This window comes from Manacus vitellinus, unplaced genomic scaffold (assembly GCF_001715985.3).
Source record: "Manacus vitellinus isolate BGI_N305 unplaced genomic scaffold, ASM171598v3 scaffold_9_pilon, whole genome shotgun sequence".
Classification (NCBI taxonomy): Eukaryota; Metazoa; Chordata; class Aves; order Passeriformes; family Pipridae; genus Manacus; species Manacus vitellinus.
Window position 1 is genome coordinate 6,228,154 of NW_021940917.1, and position 19,220 is coordinate 6,247,373.

A 19,220-nucleotide genomic window follows, 5' to 3' on the forward strand; every position below is an offset into this window, starting at 1 on the left:
AGGTGGAAAAGAGAGAGAAAAAAGAAATTCACTTGTCTGTAGATTCTGTGTTGGTCCTGCTGTGTGGATGGTCTGGAGCTGGGATAGCATGACAAAATGAGAAAGAGAGTGAGAGGGGCCAGTCTGACTCCTTTTATACTTAACATTGTGCAGGCTCTTGTGCAAACTAGACCTTTCCTGCCGTTTAGTTCATGCATGCACAGCCAGCCCTTTAAGCCCTTCTCCGGGGAGTGACTTGAGGCGCGGGACTGAGCACAAGTCTCAGGGAGAGCAGGAAGGTGGCTCAGAACAGCGCTGCCCCACCTCCATGGGGCCCTCTCTTCCAATGACACTTTTTCTGTTATAACGGTCACAATGTTTGAGACGAAACATGGTTATACCTGGTCCTCCACAGAGCTGCTTCTGGAAATAAGTCAGTTTTTCTTTCTTTGTGTGAAAGATAGCAAGTTACAAAGTAGTCATTGCTGCCTTTAAACTGTAATCTTTAAGGCACTGATTCATTAGTCCGCTGTTAAGATTTGAATTGCTAAAATAAGTGAGGTGTGTTTGGAAAGAAGATTGCACTTGGTTTCAAGATTAGAATGCTTTCTTCCTCCTTTTTTTGGTTTCAAGGAAATTACCACAGTCTAGAATGATACTTTTCAGCATCTCTTTAGGAGGTTGTAGTAAATCTAAATCCTAGTGCATGTCTGTTTAAGAGACTGGTCTTTTCCTGTAACAAAAGAATTTTTTACCTGAAAATAGTTTTTGTTTGCCATTGCTTATGGAAGTGTGAGGCAGAGAGTCTGAGCAGTAGTTCCCAGTGTATGCCCATGTGTATGCCCATGTGTATGCCCATGTGTATGCCCATGTGTATGCCCATGTGTATGCCCATGTGTATGCCCATATACTGAGCAGGAGTTCCCACTGACTGACTTAAAAACATGAAAAGCTGATTATTGATATTGTGCTTTGGGTTATCAGAGTTCTCGAAAACTTCAGACCTTACAGTTCAAGTACACTGCTTTTGCAGAGCCCTTTAGAAGGGCAGTGACGTCTTCAAAATGGTATAGTAATTTATCCTAAGTATTTGGGACAAAAATAGTTGTGAAAAAATACATCATGGACTTGAAACAGATTTCACATTTCAGGTGTCTTTATCCTTTTATTTGAACATATAAACATCCCACAAAAGAAAAATAGGAAGGAAAAAACTTGGCTCAGAAGACCCTGTCTGATAAACTGAGGAGCTGTTGTTTCTGTTGCTCAGGTAACTGGGGCTTAGTAAACTGCCCATTGATTCTTTGATGGGAGCAAGATCCCGTGTCCCTTGTTAAGAGAGAAATGATCTTTTGCAGAGAAAAGAAGGTGTCTAGGTTTTAATACTGAAGCTTTGAAATAATTAGAGTTGAATATAAAAGCAGTGTAGGGAAGGTCATTTACAGAAACATTGCAAATCTCAGAACAGTTCTTTCAGGATACTTTAGTGAAGACCTGAGTTTATGTAAGTAAAACAAAATACACTAGTTTCTTTTGGTAAGCAGAGAAATTGACTTCAAAGTCCTCTGAGATTAACATGATATTTGAAGAGTTATGTGTTCCCAAGCTTATTTTTACATGCCGAAATGTACCAAAACACTAATGAAAATAAAGAATCGTGTTTTGCCATTTCTTTTTTTATTCTTGTAGAAAAGAAAATTGTAGGTGAAGAGCTTATCATGCTTGCCCTTTCACATGTTTTGTTGAACAAGTTGATGTATTTCTTTTGCATGTCTGGAGTTACAGGAAGATATCTAAACGTCCTTACAAAAATAAGGCAATTCCTAAAGGCTGCCATCTAGTAAATGGAATGCAAGTACATATTACCACATTTTGTTCCCCTTCACTACAGGGAGTAAAATTATTTAATTGTCCCTCAAAGTTTAACTTTAGTCTTTGACTGTTATGTAGTTGTCAAGTAGACTTGCTTGACTGTTTGAGAACATTGCCTTCTGGAGGCTTATCAGGACTGTTTCCTGCAGATGACCAGAACACACAGTGCTCATGAAGAAGTAGATGTGTGTGTCAAAAACTGGAAGGTGTTTCTTTTCCCTAAAACAACTTTTTGTGTACATTTATTCTTGTAAATTTAATACATACAAACTATTTTTCATCCTTTTTATGGGACCATCTTACAGCATTGAGAGGCTATTAAGTTGTTAACGTACTATCGATTGAGGCAAAACTGTATAATTGAACAAAGTTAAACTTAATTAAACCAGTGTCTTGTGTTATTATAATCAGCAGACATGCAGAGTTTTGTGGAATAAAATATTTTCCTTATAGCAGGCAGAATCACAGCTTTTAATTAGACACTATGTAGAGAGTGATTTATTTTATAACTAACAGACTTTTATAACACTGCTGCAGGCAAACTAGTAGCTAAATTTGCGTAGTTTTGTGAACGGTTAAAATGTTTAAATAGATGCATTATAATGGATTTACTCATACCTCTGAAAGCTGAGTACTAAAGGTTGATTGTTGCACTGATTTGCTTAGGCTCACGTTTACAGTAAAGAGTTTTGTTTGAGAATATCTGTCTTCAATACTTGATCATAAATTTCATGTGTGCTTCTCATGAATTTTAACTAGAATTGTCTGGAGGCCCAGGTAGTCTTGCTTAGTAATTAATTTTTTGAAGGATAAACACTGTCTTTTTTAGAGAGTTCTTTCTCACTTCTTTGGAAAGGATGACAGTGTTCAGCTATGATGAATGCTCTGAAGCATAAAAAGCATATAGTAAATTCTATTTCTTTTTTGCAGAACCTGTTACATTGGTCTTTCTTTACTTTTAGGCATCAACCTTTGGCATCCTGGCAACATCGATTTACTGACAGGGACTTTGACAGGAATTGGAAACACCAGAGTGTTTGAATGAGATGGGTTGAGAAAGAGGACTAAGTTTCTCATGATTGCACATGAGCTCATAGTTCTTATGCCCTGGATATGACATTAGGAAACAACACAGGTCGATAAACTCATAGCTTCTGGAGAAGATTGTGTGAGGAAAATGATGAGCACCTTGCCCAAACTTTTCCAGAAAATTGACATCCGGCATTATCAGTTATTGCTGCTAGCTATATTAAAAGACTTACCAAGTATGTGCTGCAGTTCTAGTAGTAACAGATTGTGTAATGTAATGCACAGATAATGTCCAAATTATCACTGGTGCATTGGAAGATCACAGAATCAATTAGATTGGAAAAGACTGTTGAGACTCAGTCCAACCTATGAGCGAACACCTCCATGTCAACTAGACCCTGGCAATAAGTGCCACATCCAGTCCTGGGCAGCCTGTTCCAATATCTAATCACCCTTTCAGTAAAGAAATTCTTCTTAATGTCCAACCTAAATCTCCCCTGGCTCAGCTTAACCTTAAGACTGTGTTACATATCACAAGAAACTAAACAAAAGATGCCTTAGGAAATTACTTCAAGAATCTTGTGGTAAAGTACCTTTAATTTGCAAAGGGAGATACTCAAGAAGTTAGGGCTTTCATTTAGGTTATTTGTGTGTTCCTGTGCTTCATCCTAGGAGTGCTGATCTATAAGACTTGACATGCTAGCATGTCGAACACAGAACTAAGATTTCATTAGTGTACATAAATTATGTTTAAAAAGGCAAGATTTAAACTACAAACTTATTCTGGGGCTTTTCTTTATTTTGGATTTATAGTTTAGGATGGTGATACTCAGTTTCTGCTAAGCTTGTTACTATTTGGTGAAAGGACTCGGTATTTTTTGTTAAGATCCTAGGATAAAACATTTTTTAATAAGGATACATTTGTTGTGGAATAGGTTTTTGGAGAGTCTTTTCAAGCTGTTAAGTTGCATATCAATGTCAGTTTTTGAGAACTGCAAGTCATAACATGTACATGCTTTGGAGTGCCATGCTATTTTTTAGGTATTCCATTGTGGGTCTGTGCTTTGGTTTGCATGTTGGACGCCGGTCCAGTGGAGCCATGCAAGTTATAATTGGCCCTTTATGCACTAGTGTCACCCGAGGGAGGCTTCATTTTCTTGGTTTCTTAATTACCAGTAATTTTGGAAAAAACATTCAAACTTTCTACGTGGCTTGAAAACAGCAGGGCTAGTTTGGCTGGTAGTAAGTTAGTATATTAGTTTTTAGGCTTTATTTTAAATGTTGTTTTTGTTTTTAAATCAGGAGCCAATGAAGTCGAGAGCACCACAGCTACATTTGGAATACAGATTCTACAAGCAGCTAGGATCTGGAGGTAAAAAGGAGTGTTACGCATTTTACTGTAATGTAATCCAGACTCAATTTTTGACAGAAGTTTTTGGATTTAGGGTATAAATCTACTTTATAAAGTGTTCTTAGTTACTTAAAGCAGAAAGAAGCCCCATGAGTGAGTGGATTAATGTATAATTTTTTTCAAGTGTTGTAACACATTTTTGTTCTATTCTTTAATTTAAAATGTGTTTATGGAATCCTGACTATTTAATGAACCTTGGCTGTCACAGCGTTTGTCTGCATATGGGTATGCCTTAAACTAAGTAGTCTGAGACTATTCCCAGTGCATTCTCTTTGAATAAACACTGCAGATCTCCAAACTGCTGATTACTAATCACATATTTTTATTTAAAGTTGCTGTGATACTTCAATAGCTTCAGACTCAAGTTAGCTTTACTTCACTTTCGTTGGTACAGTATATATTGCTGCTTGCTAGTTTTAAACCTCTTAGATACTTCTGTAAAAAGTTTAAATGCAGTTTAATATTTGAATTTCTCATTTCGCTCCCCTTGGTGCTTTTATACCCAGAAGTACTCTTATGATGGTCGCCTGAATGATCCAATTGTCACCTTTTGCTTTTATAGGTGAGCAATACCTAAAACTTCTCACATATTTTTGTGCCTTTCACAAAACTGCATATAATTAGTTAGCAAGATGTGAAGCTTCTTAAACTAGGAAAGTGAGTGCAGATATTCTCTAAATCAGTTATAACCTAGGAAAAAAACCTTATATCTTTTCCTTGAAAATGTTCCTTTAATTCCTAGAGTAGGTCATGTAGTTAGATATTTTCCCATTTTTTACTACTATAGAAGTTTATAGTATAAATGGGCTACTAACTGGCTTTTTACATGCATGCTCAGGTGGTTTTTTTAGCAAAGGCAGCCTGCATTTTGTGACTGATTTTAGTTATGCTTAAACTGGTATAAAATGCTATTTAAGATTAAAAGTCATGTCTGAAAGTCAGGGAATACCACTTTCATTTTGTTGCCTTGAATGTGTGTGCATTATAATGACTTTTAATACTTTTTAAATACCACTTTCACTTTTTTACTTAAAATTCAGGATCGTATGTTCATTGCTGCAGTGGCCTGGATAGGGTTTCTCTAATTTAGTAGCTTTCAACATTTTTTTATGTTCTTTAAAGGCTTTCTCTGGTGAAACCTACCTTCTAATATGTTCAATTGATATAGAAAATTTTTTTGATGCTCTAAGGATGAATGCTTTGCAACCAGGAATCTTTAGAGACAGCTCTTTGCAAGACATGACGTGGTCTATTCCTCTTCATAGATGGAAGATAAAATTGCAGATGGCTAGTCAAAATGTTGAGTCTTAAATGCTTGCTAATTGGAGAATGTCATCAGAATATGATGTCTGGGTGTTCTTTTTTTAGTTATAAATTGTCAGCATACCCTAGATAGACTAGTGAAATAGCTAATAAGTGCAAAGCTGAGATCCTAAGTACTTAACTAATGGGTAATGGCAACCCACAAGTTAGGGACTGTACCAAGCTGTGAAAACCAAGGTGTAACTATCTAAAATTGGAAAGGAGCTGTGTACTGGAGGTAAGAATAAAGCTGTAATTTCTAGTTCAGACTTCAGAAATTAGGCAGTGCTTCTCAGAGGTAGGAACCCTAATGGGAATATTTCTTGGGTAAAAAAATGTCTTAGTGAATGTAACTTTGTATACCTTTTTGTTTACTGAATAAAGTAAGATAAAGATAAAGCTGGTGACTTACTGAGCTTCATCAATATTTATGAAGAACCTTGTCTTAGACGTCCTCTGTTTTTGCAGTAACCTGCTTTTATTCAAAAGTGAAAGCCTGCCCCAGCACATACAGAACCCTGAAAGCTCCTTTCTCAGCCTTTCTCAGGTACACACTTGAGGCTTGTGGTAAAGGCTCACTGAGAAGAAATATTCTTTTTCCTATCTTCTACTTAGAAGTTGAAAAAATTGCTGATTCCTTACCTTGCTGCAGCAGTCTCTTTTTCCATCTTTGCAGGAGTTGGGTCCTCAAGCCCAGGAAGTTAAGCAGTCTAAGATTCTTCAAGAAAAAAAGTTGCAGTATTATGTATTTTCTGTTCTCATGTAATCTGTGGCAGTTGGTTTACTAATTTTCCATAAGATGCTTGTTTACTATCAAACATGGATTTAAGAAATTTTGTCACATGAACAGTTGCAAAACATAGTGTTGGAAAATTGGTGGACCAAGTGATAAATTCAGGAAGCAGCTAATCCTTCCTAGAACATGAGATATTAAAAAATCTTGTGCTAGATCTATCCATGAGGACAGTGTTGCCTTACGGGCAGTGCTGTACTTTTGTCAGAGCAAGAGTAGATTAAAGGAAGTGATCTTCAGTGTGCAAGTTGCAGAAGAGTCTATCGTAGGAGGTATAAAAGTAGTTTTTACTGCTGGAAGAAATTTCAAGTATAGTAATTGTGAGCAGATGGGAGGCTTCTCTGGTACATAATTACTCACCACACTAGCAGTCACAATTGTCTGAAGCCTTCTGGCTTTTAAGTCCCTAAAAATCCACATTTGCAGACTTTCTTAATTACAATGAAGTAATCTTTTCCTTAGTAGTTTTTGTTTATTCAGACAACCTTTTTGTAGTTTGGTTGATAGCTTTATAACTGTGTGGACTGGGTATTTTGCATTTAATTGTACAGAACTGTGCTTCCCCTTCTCATGTTTACATGTATTCATGTATATTAATAACAAGTGACTACTACAGTTTCAGAAGCAACTGGAGAAAAGGGAGTAGTACTCCCTTTCTTTCCCACTCTTGTAAGCAGAACCATTATTTTCTGAATTCTCAGTTTATGCTGCAAATTGACTTGTGCTTAGTGTGAAATAACCTGATGCTTAAGGGATAAAATTCCTGTAGCCCCTGTGAAATCCCACCGTGTTTGGAGATGGCATGGGGAGGAGGGAGTGGCATTAACATGGCAATGAATAGTTCTGGAAGAAAATGAGGTTGTTTTCCTGCAGTATCTCCCTGAAAGCAAATAATGAAACTGTTATTAGGATTACAGGTTATTTTACCTTCCATTTTCAACAGAACTCCTTTGTGCTTCCTCTGATCTTGTGGACCTCCTTGAAGAGGAGGAAGAAGTAGCATTTTGAAATTGTATGTTTTCTTGGTATTCCCTTGTCTCAAGCCAGTATTTGTCTACTGCAAATCTATTTATTCTTATAATATCCCTTTTTCTTTCTTTTCTAGTGACCTCGTGGCTTAGATTTTTTTTTTTAATATATTTTATTAATTTCTTTGGAAAGAATCTTACTTTTCTCTGTTTTGAATGCCATGAGGATGGAAGACATGCTTGAATGGAAAAAAATTTGGAGGGATCTCTCTCTGAGAGAATAAGGGAAAAAATAGACATAAAATATGATAGATATGCAGTTTTTATATACAGGACTTTTAAACTGTATTAATTCTTTGTATTTAATAAAAAGTGCTCTTGACTTGCATGGATAATTATTAACATTTCAATGTATTCCTTTGCAGAGAATCTGCTCATAAAGAAGGTTTACCTTTACTCTTAAATATACTTTTTATTGATTATACCTCCTAAGGAGTTATACCTCCTAAGGAGTCTTTCTGTTGTACCTTTTGCAATCGGATATGTCTGTCTTGCATTGGCCTTGTTAGCCACCAGCGTGCTTGTAACAAATGTGGATAGAGCCTTTCCTAAATCTTTGTTCGCGAAGCCCAGCCATGAATGATGAACTTTTTATTGATGTGCCTGTGAATGTGCAGTATCTTGTAGGTGTTTGTCAGGAAAAAGAAAAGTGAAGAATCTTTCCTAAACAGGAAACATTTTATGTACTTTTGGGTTTTTTTTGAAATGTTATTAATTATTCACGCAAATAGACCTAAAACTTATTAAAAATAGTTCTTAAATTAGTCTGAAGATGTGGCTCATCTTAGTCTCATCATTATTTAGCTTTCCTTTAGCTTTTTTCTTTTCTGACATAATGTTGTCATTCAGTAGCTATGAGCATGTTTTCCTCCTGAAGTTTGAGATCATACAGTCAGTATGTAGAAATTTCTAGCCAACTGAATGAGCGGCATACTGATGGAATTTAAAATATCTTCTAATAAAATTTGTTAAATGTGTATTTTCTTGAATATTCGAGTATGAATTGTAAGGAAAACTGATATGTTACCAAAAGCGCAGTACTACAAATAAAACTATTGCTGAATTCTTACCTGAAATTGCACTGAGACTTTTGGAATTAATAGAAAACAGTTTTGTATTTTTTATTGATTTCTGAATTCATCTTTTATACTATCAGTCTTTCTTTGTACAATTAGAAGATGAGCTGTAGGTGTATTTCATGTGGTATGCCCATAATTTAACTGTACTTAAATTCAATTTCCTAGGAGGGGCTGAGGAGGAGAGGGGTAAACAGTAACTGCTGCCTCAATTTGACTACAGCAAAAAAGTACTGAGTAAAACTGAGGTTTTTAATGTGGGATTTTTTTTTCAGTTAAAAAAGCCCTTATTGGTGAAAACTTAAAATGTTTTAATTCTTTAACAGCTAGGCATTTACAGTATGGTACAGTTCCCTTTCGCAGAAAGCAGTCAGTAAATTAAAGAAATCATGTGTTATGTGTTGAAGAGTGTAAAAACTATTCGACTTTTTGTTGTCTAATTTTTCTAACGGGTCTTAATGAAGGAGTGGTTATCATAATGGCTGCGAGTCTTTCCAAGTGAATGAAGACTCTTTTGTACTGACTCATCTGATAAGTGGAACAAAGGAATGGCAGGAGCTTCTGCTGCTTAAGGTATCTTAGTAGAGCTCCTGTCCCTGTGGTGCTGTTAAAACAGACTTACTATAGTACCTGTCTAGAGCAACGAGGGGTATCCACTGTTAGATATTTATTCTTTCATTTGAGGCCATTTTTAAAAGAGACAACGATCTGTTCAGCTGTTGATTATCCTACTGGTCAAACTGCTGTATTAGTATTTCAGAGAAGGCAGATGCTCAGTATTGTAAATCATATCTTATTTTTCTTAACTTTTGTACTTATGTTCTTTTAGCTGAAATCTAGTTAACACTTCCACTCTAAAATCTGTAAAAACTTACAGGGTGACTATTGACCAGTAAATGTATAAAATACATATTTGTGTACTACAGAAAAAGGTGTTATACTTCAAAAGGCTATGGCCACTGTGAAGTGAATGCTAAGTATTGCATTCTGTCTGTGAGTCTTTTTGTGATTCGCTACCAACAGGCATGTGGTTAATGTGCTCTGCATTGCTATCTAAAAGTATACTTTTTGGTTTTGAGGTTGTGAGAGCCTGTCTTTGGCACAACAGAATCATAGTACTTGTACAGCGGTAGTCAAAAAGTTGCTGTTGGGTTAGTGGTTGAAGAAGATTGCAGTGCAGGCATAATGTGATTTTGGAAGGTACAGAAACGTTACCAGATCACTTTTGTACATATTGGCTAGTAAGAACAGGTCTGTAGGTAATCCTGAGGCACTGCAGGCAGGGAAGTACAAAGCATTTGTGCGTGGTGGTCAGCTGCTGATGCAGAGCTGTGGAGTCTGCTCCATTTTGGTAGTCAAGCTCAGTAGAATATTTATTTTAGCTTTTAAAGCATGTCAGGATTTGCCAGACAATTGTGTTTTGGTTTGGGAATGTAGCAATGTGACTTTGAAATACTCTGAATTTCTGATTTTGAGAGGGGCAGAGTGCCTTAAGGCTAGAGACTGAACGCTTCTTTGTTATGAGGTACACAGCTTTAAATGCTGCTATTTATGTTTTTTTCCTTGTTCTCTGTGTTGGAAATATTTGATGGTTTGAAGGCCAAGAATGAGGTTCAGTACTTCAGTGTTTAGTGCTTTTTCTTCTAGGTAAAGACAAAAACATTCATGGTAACAAAATTGTGATTCGTCATATAATTTCACTTCAGACCAGTGTTAGCTGGTGTATATGAGACCCAAGTGTGCCGTGATACCTATGCAATTTTTTGTACACCTCTATTCAGGATATAGAATGCGTGAAGCAGATATTAGCACTAAAAGACAGGCTATCTTTTGTATTCAAGATAATTACGGGTGATTTTTTTTTTTTGATCTGTTGCTGGGAGAAGGCAATGGGATACCACCTTTAATTAATCTCCTCGGCCATAGCCACCTTGCCTTTCACTTCAGCCTCTGGATGAAAATGTAGCACAGCTTGATTTCATCAGAGTGTGTCAACATCTGTGTTTTGCTATAACTCTTCCTAGGACAAAATTTTCAGCTTTATGTTTTCTTGATTTCTTTCTCAGTTGATAGACTGTAACTTATTTTACTAGGTTGATATTCTGCCATATCAGGAGGAAGTATCTCAATAACAAGTCTCCTTTAGGGTAGTGCTAGAAACAAATTGTAGCTCAATTTATACAATTAAAAATAACTTAGCTCATTCTATATTTGCAAAATATTTTGGGATTGGTATCTTGCCCACACTGTTATTATAGGATAAGAATTATGGAGGTTATTGGGGGTTTGAAGTGAGTTTGAAAAGATTTTTTGCGAGTACTCTAATGCGATATGTATGCAGACATATCTGTTTGCAGCACATAGACTGTTCCCAGTACTTAGTTAAAGTAGTAGTAATTGACTGGAGCTTCAGATTTTAGTATATTATTTAATTTCTAAAACAAATGTATTATGTTTGTAATGATCAGTAACAATGGAAGTGGAAGATAAAATGATAAAATGTCTTACCTGGGAGCTACAGAGTTAGCAAGTAAGTCAGTTCAGAATAGTCTCAGTTGACATATGAATTACATTTCATGAGTTCTTACAGGTGTATCTGAGATGTCTCATTTTTATATATCTTGCTAACTGTCATGCAGTATAAATGTGAAGTGAATTTTATTAGTAACTTCAGAACTTTGCTTTGAGATACACCTAGGTAGGTAACTGAGACTTTACTCTTAAATTGAAAGCTGTTTTTAATTTATTTATTTTTTTAGTGAAACTGTCCTACTTTATTACTTTTGTTCTAATTTGACTGAGGTCATTATGTAGAGGAATAAACAGTAAGCAGTTAGTTGAAGTTTTTTTAATCTCTGATTAATAAAAATAATTGCAGGTGATCTTAAAAAAGAATACTCTATCCTTAATTTAAGAATTTATCTGTAAGAGTGCTTAAACTGAATCAAATATTGAATTTCTTGACTGAAGAGGTATCTGTTCATAAGTGCTGTTGATCTGTGTACTGATGGCTGCTATGGTTTTGTTGTGAGTTTGGGATGAAGCTGACTCCATTTTGAGTTTGTTGCTGCTGATACAATTCCTGTAATAGGAAGGTTGAGCTGCTCAATTATCAATGTGAATATGCTAATATTTATGTTTATGTGAATGAAAGATGACGATAATAGCAAATTTATTTTTCATGTGTAGTCCCACAAAAACTATAAAAATGTTTCTGGCAGTTTTTCTTGTTTTATACTAATCCTTTTCTAACATTTGGCTTAAGGAAATGTATAGAATTTTCTCAATTTATATTTAATTTTTTCCCCTAGAATAAATGCAAGAGATCTGGTAAGAATGACAACTGCATAATAGATTCACATGATAATATTTCTGAGAAACAGTGATTACTGGTCATAAGAAGCCTGGTTCTATGCAAAAATTTATATTGGTGATTGTGACATCACACAGAGATTTCAGAGATTAATTGTGGGGTTTTTGTAGCATACAATAGATAGCTGTAATTGTGAAAGGAGGTTTGATGATACAGTTCACAGAACAGTTCATGTTAGATAAATGGATATTTGATTTAATAAAGATGACAATAAAAATGCATCTGTAATTCTGTTTTAGTAATGTAAATACCTAGTTACAGAAGATTTTTTCCTTGAAAATAGATTTAACTGTTATACTGCTATTTCTTATTTATGCAAACATATTCTTATTTTTGCAAATAAGAAATGTGGTCTAAGTTTTTTGGTGCTGAATTCGTGTTGCTGATACAGTGTCTCATTCCATGTTTAGGGTTTTATGGTTCATAGATGATCGTGGTTTCAGGAGCATTACAGTGCTATGTTTTGAGATATTGTATGGCCCTTCTGTATATGCTGCTTTGGTTTAAGTCAAAACACACATATGGCACTACCCTGGATTTTATAATCTCTTCCTTTGAGAGGATTCACACCAGATTTTGTAGACTAAGTAGAGAATACTTGTGTTTGTGGCAGTTTGTTGAATTGTGTCCTTGACAGAGTACCAGTATGGATGTTCCATGAAAGATAACTGTTACTGCAAATCTACCTAAGGTCTTTTGTTTTTGTCCAGTGAACTGTCACATGGGAAGATTAAAAATACAGTTTCAAGGCAGTAGTGTATAGGAAGCTGAATACAGAACACCTTGTTCTGCAAGAGCAGTCTTGTGTATTTTACTAGCATTTATGAATCTGATTTAGCAAACAGTCTAAGCAATAAGATATAATGCATATCACATCAGTGTGTTTCTTGACTGGCTTAGAGAAAACTCTAGTTACTCTAGTAATGTTTTCTTTATTCTGGTGTTTTTATCCTTTCATCATTATAGGGAAAGTCAGATCTGTCAGCTTTAAAAACTTTCTAGACGTCATGTACATAAACTAAAGCATTTAAGCAAACATTAGGCAATATAATCCATAAATCCACCGAACTGAGCACACATAATTACAGTAAGCCAAAAGTGAATAAGCAAACAGGTACACTACTGTCAACATCTCTGCATTCCCACTTATCTGCCAGGATTTCTCCTATGTGTACTGTGATACAACCATCTGACTTAGTGAGAGCTCCAGTGTGAATCCATGCATTTAATATTAGAAAAGCTTAGTTTCTTAGTTTTAGAAAAAAGGAAATACAAAATTATCTTTCTATTTCCCTCCCTCCTCCCTCTCCCCACCCCCCAGCACCCCAGTGGATAGTAATGCGCTTTTAGGGCATTTGGTCTCTTATTTTGGAGACCAGTGTTGTATAGCAGCAATGTTTTAGGTGGCTAATGAAAGTTAACTTTTCTAGAAAAAGAAACTGGAAACCAAGCGATATTCAAATAGTTAATTTCAAAGTCATGACTTTCTTGATTTTTGCCATGAGGTTAAAATGGGATTCAAAGTCATATTGATTTAAAATGGATTTACAATTTTATCACAAAGCAGTCACATAAAGTATTGTAAATGGCTTTAATAAATTGAGATCATTCAAATGAAAGTGTTTTACTTGTGATCAAGTGTAAATATCTAGGGATAAGCAAATGTGACACATATCTGAAAATAAGAATGCTGTATTCAGATTTTTAAATCTAGAAAGGAAGTAGATGTTTAAGTGGTAAGGTAATTTAGTGAGAGTATGTGAATCTGTTTTTTTGGCCTCAAGTAAGTTTCTTCTTTGGTGGAAGAGTTGGAAGTTACTTGTAACTTTTAGTGATGTTTGTGTGATAATGACTGAGTTCCATACATAATGGGAAGCGGTACTTCTTTTTATAAAGGATATTTGAGAATGGGCCAGAAGATATGTCAAGGTAATAGAAAGGATTGAATGGTAATGAATTATTGAGCAAGAAATGTAAGAACAATGACTTTTATTTCACAACAAGACGACTGGGATGTGTCTTAAAAGTTTTGAATAGTTTCCTTCTTGTGGAAGGAAAGTGATTGAAGTCAGACTAATTCAGAATGGAAATTATATACATCTTCTTAATTGATAATACGTATTGGAATATCCTGTCAACAAAATAGGAAATTCTTAATTCTCTAAAAATCAGAATTTCTGTGTTTTTCTAACTTAACCAATATCTCTTAAAGATTTATGTAGAAGAGATTATTTATTTCTCTATAGTGGAGAAAAAACCTCAGATTCTATTTATTAGTATCATGTTACTTTCTGACTTATCTTCTGGAGATCTAGAGACATGAAGAGATAATACAAGTAGCAGGATGATATTAGCTTATTGTTTTTAAGCAAAAGCAGTAAGACTGTTTTGATTAATAACCAAAACCCCCAACTTCTAGTACTTTGAACTATTAATATGAAATTATTTTATCAATATGGGTAATTTTAGACAGAATGCTCCATATATGCAGAAGTTATAACGCGTTAAACACAATTTTGGAGTGTTCTGGAGTTTTTACCTAGTCAGAAGATCAAGTCTTTTAGGTGTCTATTTGGTAATTAGGGATGATTTTTTTAAAAAATGAAGAACACTATCTTGTACCATGTTCTGATACAGTATGAGGTATGCAATATGGTCTATGCTCCTTCATTAGTAGCGATAAGCTACTCCTGTGAAGTCTTTCTGAAATGGGTATAATTATGCATGTTAAGTATATTAGTATAGAGATGGGTATGATTACACATACTTAAAATAAATTGAAGGTCTGGTCTTCAAAACACTGAACAGTTAAACTGGATTTTTAGAGGTTCTCCTTTCATTATTCTTACTTGTAGGAAAGATATTAATGATAATGCTCTTAAAAACATGTCATTCATTTGATTTTAGTTTTGCTAAAACAGTAATGTATTTTTTTTAATTTTTTTTTTCCCCAAAGCTGTAGTGGAAACAATTATAAATCTGTGCCCTCAGTGTAAGTGGCACTGTAGTAAGGCATGAAAAACCCAAGACCTCAAAAAACACCCAGAGTTAGGGATGTTTTAATTTTTAAACTCACATTTGCCCTACAGAGAATGAAGGTGAAATCCAGTGTTTCATTAAGGTATTCTAAAAATAGGTTTAGTACTTCTGTATAGTACAGTAATTGTAACAATGGATACTGTAGAAAAGCTCACAGGAAAGGAGTAATGCATTTTCATAGTACTGAATATTTCAAATAAGTGAGACACAGAGGATATGTACTGAAGAGCAAAAAAAGAATCTGGAATAGCTAGGTTCCTTATATAAACAAAATTTATTTTGCTGAATGAGTAAGATGTCCTGTGCATATGAAAAGTGCAAAATGAATAAAAGCAATGATACCAAGTTATTTTTAATTAAATAGTCACACAATGCTTACGTACAAAAAGGTGTAAGTAAAATTGGATCATAAGGCTTTAACTGTTGATATTTTCAAACTTCTGGATTGCCTGCCTCTGATTAATGAACTCTCTGGTTCATTAATCTCTTTTGGGTTTTGAAATTATTTCTGCAGACAAAAAGGTGGGTTTATTACTAAATGTAGGTTTGTCATAGCCTTATTTTAAAAGGTTTAATTTAAGTGTGTGGTGGGTTTTGGTTTTTGGTGGTTTTTTTTTTCCATTTTTTTGGTAAAAGAACGTATTTAAGCCTCTCTTCATAGCTTTTTAAAAGCTGTTTCAATTTACTGTTCCAAAACCTAACAGAGAGGTTCTAATTTTTATTTTTTATAAAATGTTTATATCTTTCACGAGTCAAATATGTAACAGTCACAAAATATTTAATGAAAATGATACTATCTTTATTATTCCTGTTGTATCTTTTACCTGTAGTTTGTATGAGGTTTTATTTTTGCTTTCATGTGAAAAGTGCATTTATAACTTCACAACAACTTGAAATTGAGTACGAATTTTATTGGTGTGTTCATTAATCGTATTTAACACCTTGTAATTACTTTGCATTTTCATTTTACAGATGGAATACCTCAGGTTTATTATTTTGGCCCATGTGGCAAATATAATGCTATGGTGCTAGAACTACTTGGACCTAGTCTGGAAGATTTGTTTGACTTGTGTGGTAGGACATTTTCTCTTAAAACCGTTCTTATGATAGCCATACAGTTGGTAAGTAGAATAGATGTTAATTTGAGTATTCACTAGAATAACTAAATTAGTCTGCAATGGATTAAATGCTTATTTAACTTAAGAGATTTGCAGTTCTCGTGTTTTAAATTGATGTCAGTGGTCTTTAAAGAGCATGTGATACAGTTTTAGTAGGAAAACTGTCTTATGTTACTTCCATTTACTTTGTTTCAGTTTTTCAAGAGTCATTGCATGAATATAATTACATGACATCCTCGGAGTTCTCACAGGTCACAACCTGAAATAATGAATATTAGTTTGACATACTCTTTTAAAAAGAAAACTTTAATTAAATATAAATAATTCTAGCACGCAAAAGCAGTTGGATTATGAGGCTGCTAAATAGCATAAATATTTTTCCTGAGCATTCTTGTAAGCAAGAAAGCAAACAAACACATGAAAGATTCCTCAAACCCTCCCAGAAATTATAGCACAAAATTATTCAATGAAGAATTATTGTCTTTTTTGAAGATTTCCTTATTTGGTTTTGACCTAAGGGTGGGTGGAAATGCAAAGAAAGACAATTAAATCTATGCATGTTTACCTTGATGATATGAGTTTTAAATAAGTCCTTATGAAATATTAATGATACTGAACTTCCACTTCCCTGAATATTACTCATGAAGGGTAAAAATAGCTGTTTAAAACACAACTGTAATTGTATAACAGACCTCCAGCTACAGAGATATAGACATATTGAGCTTATTTACAGCCAAAATGACCAAGGTCTTTTTTTAAAATGCTGAAGTTATCACAGATCCAAAGATCCGTTTTATTTAACACTTCCTGTTCCTTTCTGAATACAGAAATTTTGATAGAAAGCGATCCAACTGGAATGTAATTATATGCATAGTGATGAACTTTCAGTGCTTCTCTTGTTTGTACCTCTAATGTGTAACAGATCTACATGAAACTTTGCTACTCACTGCTTGATGACAGTTTCTGGTTTTACTTAATGTGCACAAAACATAGTTGTACCACCTGTTTTTAAAGGAGAAAACTGTTAAATACATGATTCATGACTAATGTCCAGTGTGAAGGTTTCCAACACACAAACTGATGTATCTGCTTAGGGAAAGTGTACAATTTTTATTGATCTTAACTGGGAGATATCTTGTTAAGAACAATATCCCTTTGATTTTAAGATGGGGGTGATTTCTTCTAAATATAAACTCCATGTAAGATATGTAGCTTCTAACACATTTTAATGTGATAACCTGAAGCTTAAACTAAACTTTCTGGTTTTGTTGTTTGTTTTTTTTTTCCCTTTTTCTTTTATTAAAGATTTCTCGCATGGAGTATGTCCATTCAAAGAACTTGATATACAGAGATGTAAAACCTGAGAACTTCCTAATAGGACGACCTGGAAACAAAACCCAGCAAATTATTCACATTATAGATTTTGGTTTAGCAAAGGAGTATGTAGATCCAGAAACAAAGAAGCACATACCATATCGAGAACACAAGAGCCTTACAGGAACAGCTAGATACATGAGTATAAATACACACTTAGGAAAAGGTATGTGTGCTTTTTAAGTGCAGAAACAAGAATTGATCAACAGCTGTGATTTGTCATAAACCATCTTGTTTTGTAGTTGTAATTTTTCTCAGTCTGTAGTCATTAAGAAGTACAAGTTTTGTGTACTGCGCTAATATAGTTTGTCCTTATGGAAATACTGTTTATGGGAATAATATTTTCTGAATCTCTAATCATCATGGTGTTGTTTTGGGAATTGTTATCTTTGTTAGATATATGTAAAAGAAAGATGGGGTATATCTTTTTGTATTATAACATCTTCACATTTAGAAGTATACCATGGCAGAGTGAAGTGTCCAGGAAGCAGATACACTTATTAAAGATAGTAAAGTGAATAGATTGCAACAACACAGGTTTTCAGTGGTATCTTGCTAGTTTTCTGTTCTCTTTGAAATGCATCATAAAATAATAAAGTAGCTTATATATGATACTGATTTCTTGATTATTTTTTTTAGTGCTTACACTGTTAATAAGGATTTAAAGGTTATGCTAACGAGCTAATGAAAGGACAGAATATATATAAAGATGAAAGTTGTTATTATTGAATGAATAAATTTACCTGGAAAAAGGTATGAGCACTCAGATCTTTGTTTATTCCAGTTATAAAGAGGTTTTCTAGTGAAAACAGGTTTGACCCCTTTGAATTTGTGTAAACTGGTTGTTTATCACTGCATGGTAATCACTGATTAGGTTGCTCTTTGAATTGGTCATAAAAATGTTGCACAATACATACAGCTCAACTGTAAGTGCGACTGTTAATATGGCAAATGAGAAACCATTCACACTTTTCAGACAGCAAGAAGGTGCTTTATCAGTAAAGCATAACCATAGAATCATTTAGGTTGGAAAATACCCTTAAGATCATTTAGTCCACTATTAACCCAGGACTGCCAAGTCCATCACTAAACCACATCCCTAAGCACCACATCTACAGATCTTTTAAAATATTTCACAGAATGGTGACTCAACCACTTCCCTGTGTTCCAGTGCTTGAGAACCCTGTTGGTGAAGAAAATTTTCCCAGTCTAAACTTTGCTGTGGCACAACATGAGGCTGTTTTCTCTTGTCCCGTCGCTTGTTACTTTGGAGAAGAGGCTAAACTTTCAGATAGTTGTAGAGGTCTCCCCTGAGCCTCTTTTTTCCTCCAGGATGTAAACAACCTCAGCTTCCTCAGCCACTCCTCAAAAGACTTATGCTCCAGACCCTTCACCAGCTTCATTGCTCTGTTTTGGACATGCTCCAGAACCTCAAATATAGGATTTGAGCTTTCTAGACTTAGCTTTTGGAGCTCAGTCTCCTCAGATAAAGGAAGCATTCACTGTATTTTTCAGGCATGAAAGCTGATGTCAGCTTAGGGTGACTTAAATTTTTGACACTAGGCTCTCATCTCCATTAGACAGAATAGACTTTTGAATAATATAGAATTTTCAACAGTGGCACAATGACTTTTAAAATCAAATAAGCTTTTTCCTTCTTAAATAAGAAGATTCCCCTATCTCATTTAAGAAAATAAACACGAATATGAAACTGGTAATTACTTGAAAAACACAACTGAATTTTGTTTATATGTCTGATATTAACACAGGAACATAGTAAATGACTACAAGGGTGACTTTTCCACTCCTTAAGTAGAGTCTTGATC

At 34.6% G+C, this 19,220-nt stretch overlaps 1 protein-coding gene across 10 annotated transcripts in view; it reads left to right on the plus strand.

Moving 5' to 3' along the window:
- Window positions 1-19,220, plus strand: part of CSNK1G3 (casein kinase 1 gamma 3) — a 64,756-nt gene that overhangs the window by 27,510 nt on the left and 18,026 nt on the right. For 9 of the 10 annotated variants that reach the window (XM_018086071.2, XM_018086075.1, XM_008923281.4 and 6 more), the window contains 3 exons: window positions 4,183-4,252; window positions 15,875-16,023; window positions 17,326-17,560. In XM_018086071.2, the coding sequence (XP_017941560.1) occupies window positions 4,183-4,252; window positions 15,875-16,023; window positions 17,326-17,560 (454 nt within the window). Of the gene's footprint in view, window positions 1-4,182; window positions 4,253-4,797; window positions 4,854-15,874; window positions 16,024-17,325; window positions 17,561-19,220 lie in introns of all 10 variants that reach the window. The other variant, XM_018086076.1, reaches the window with a different exon arrangement.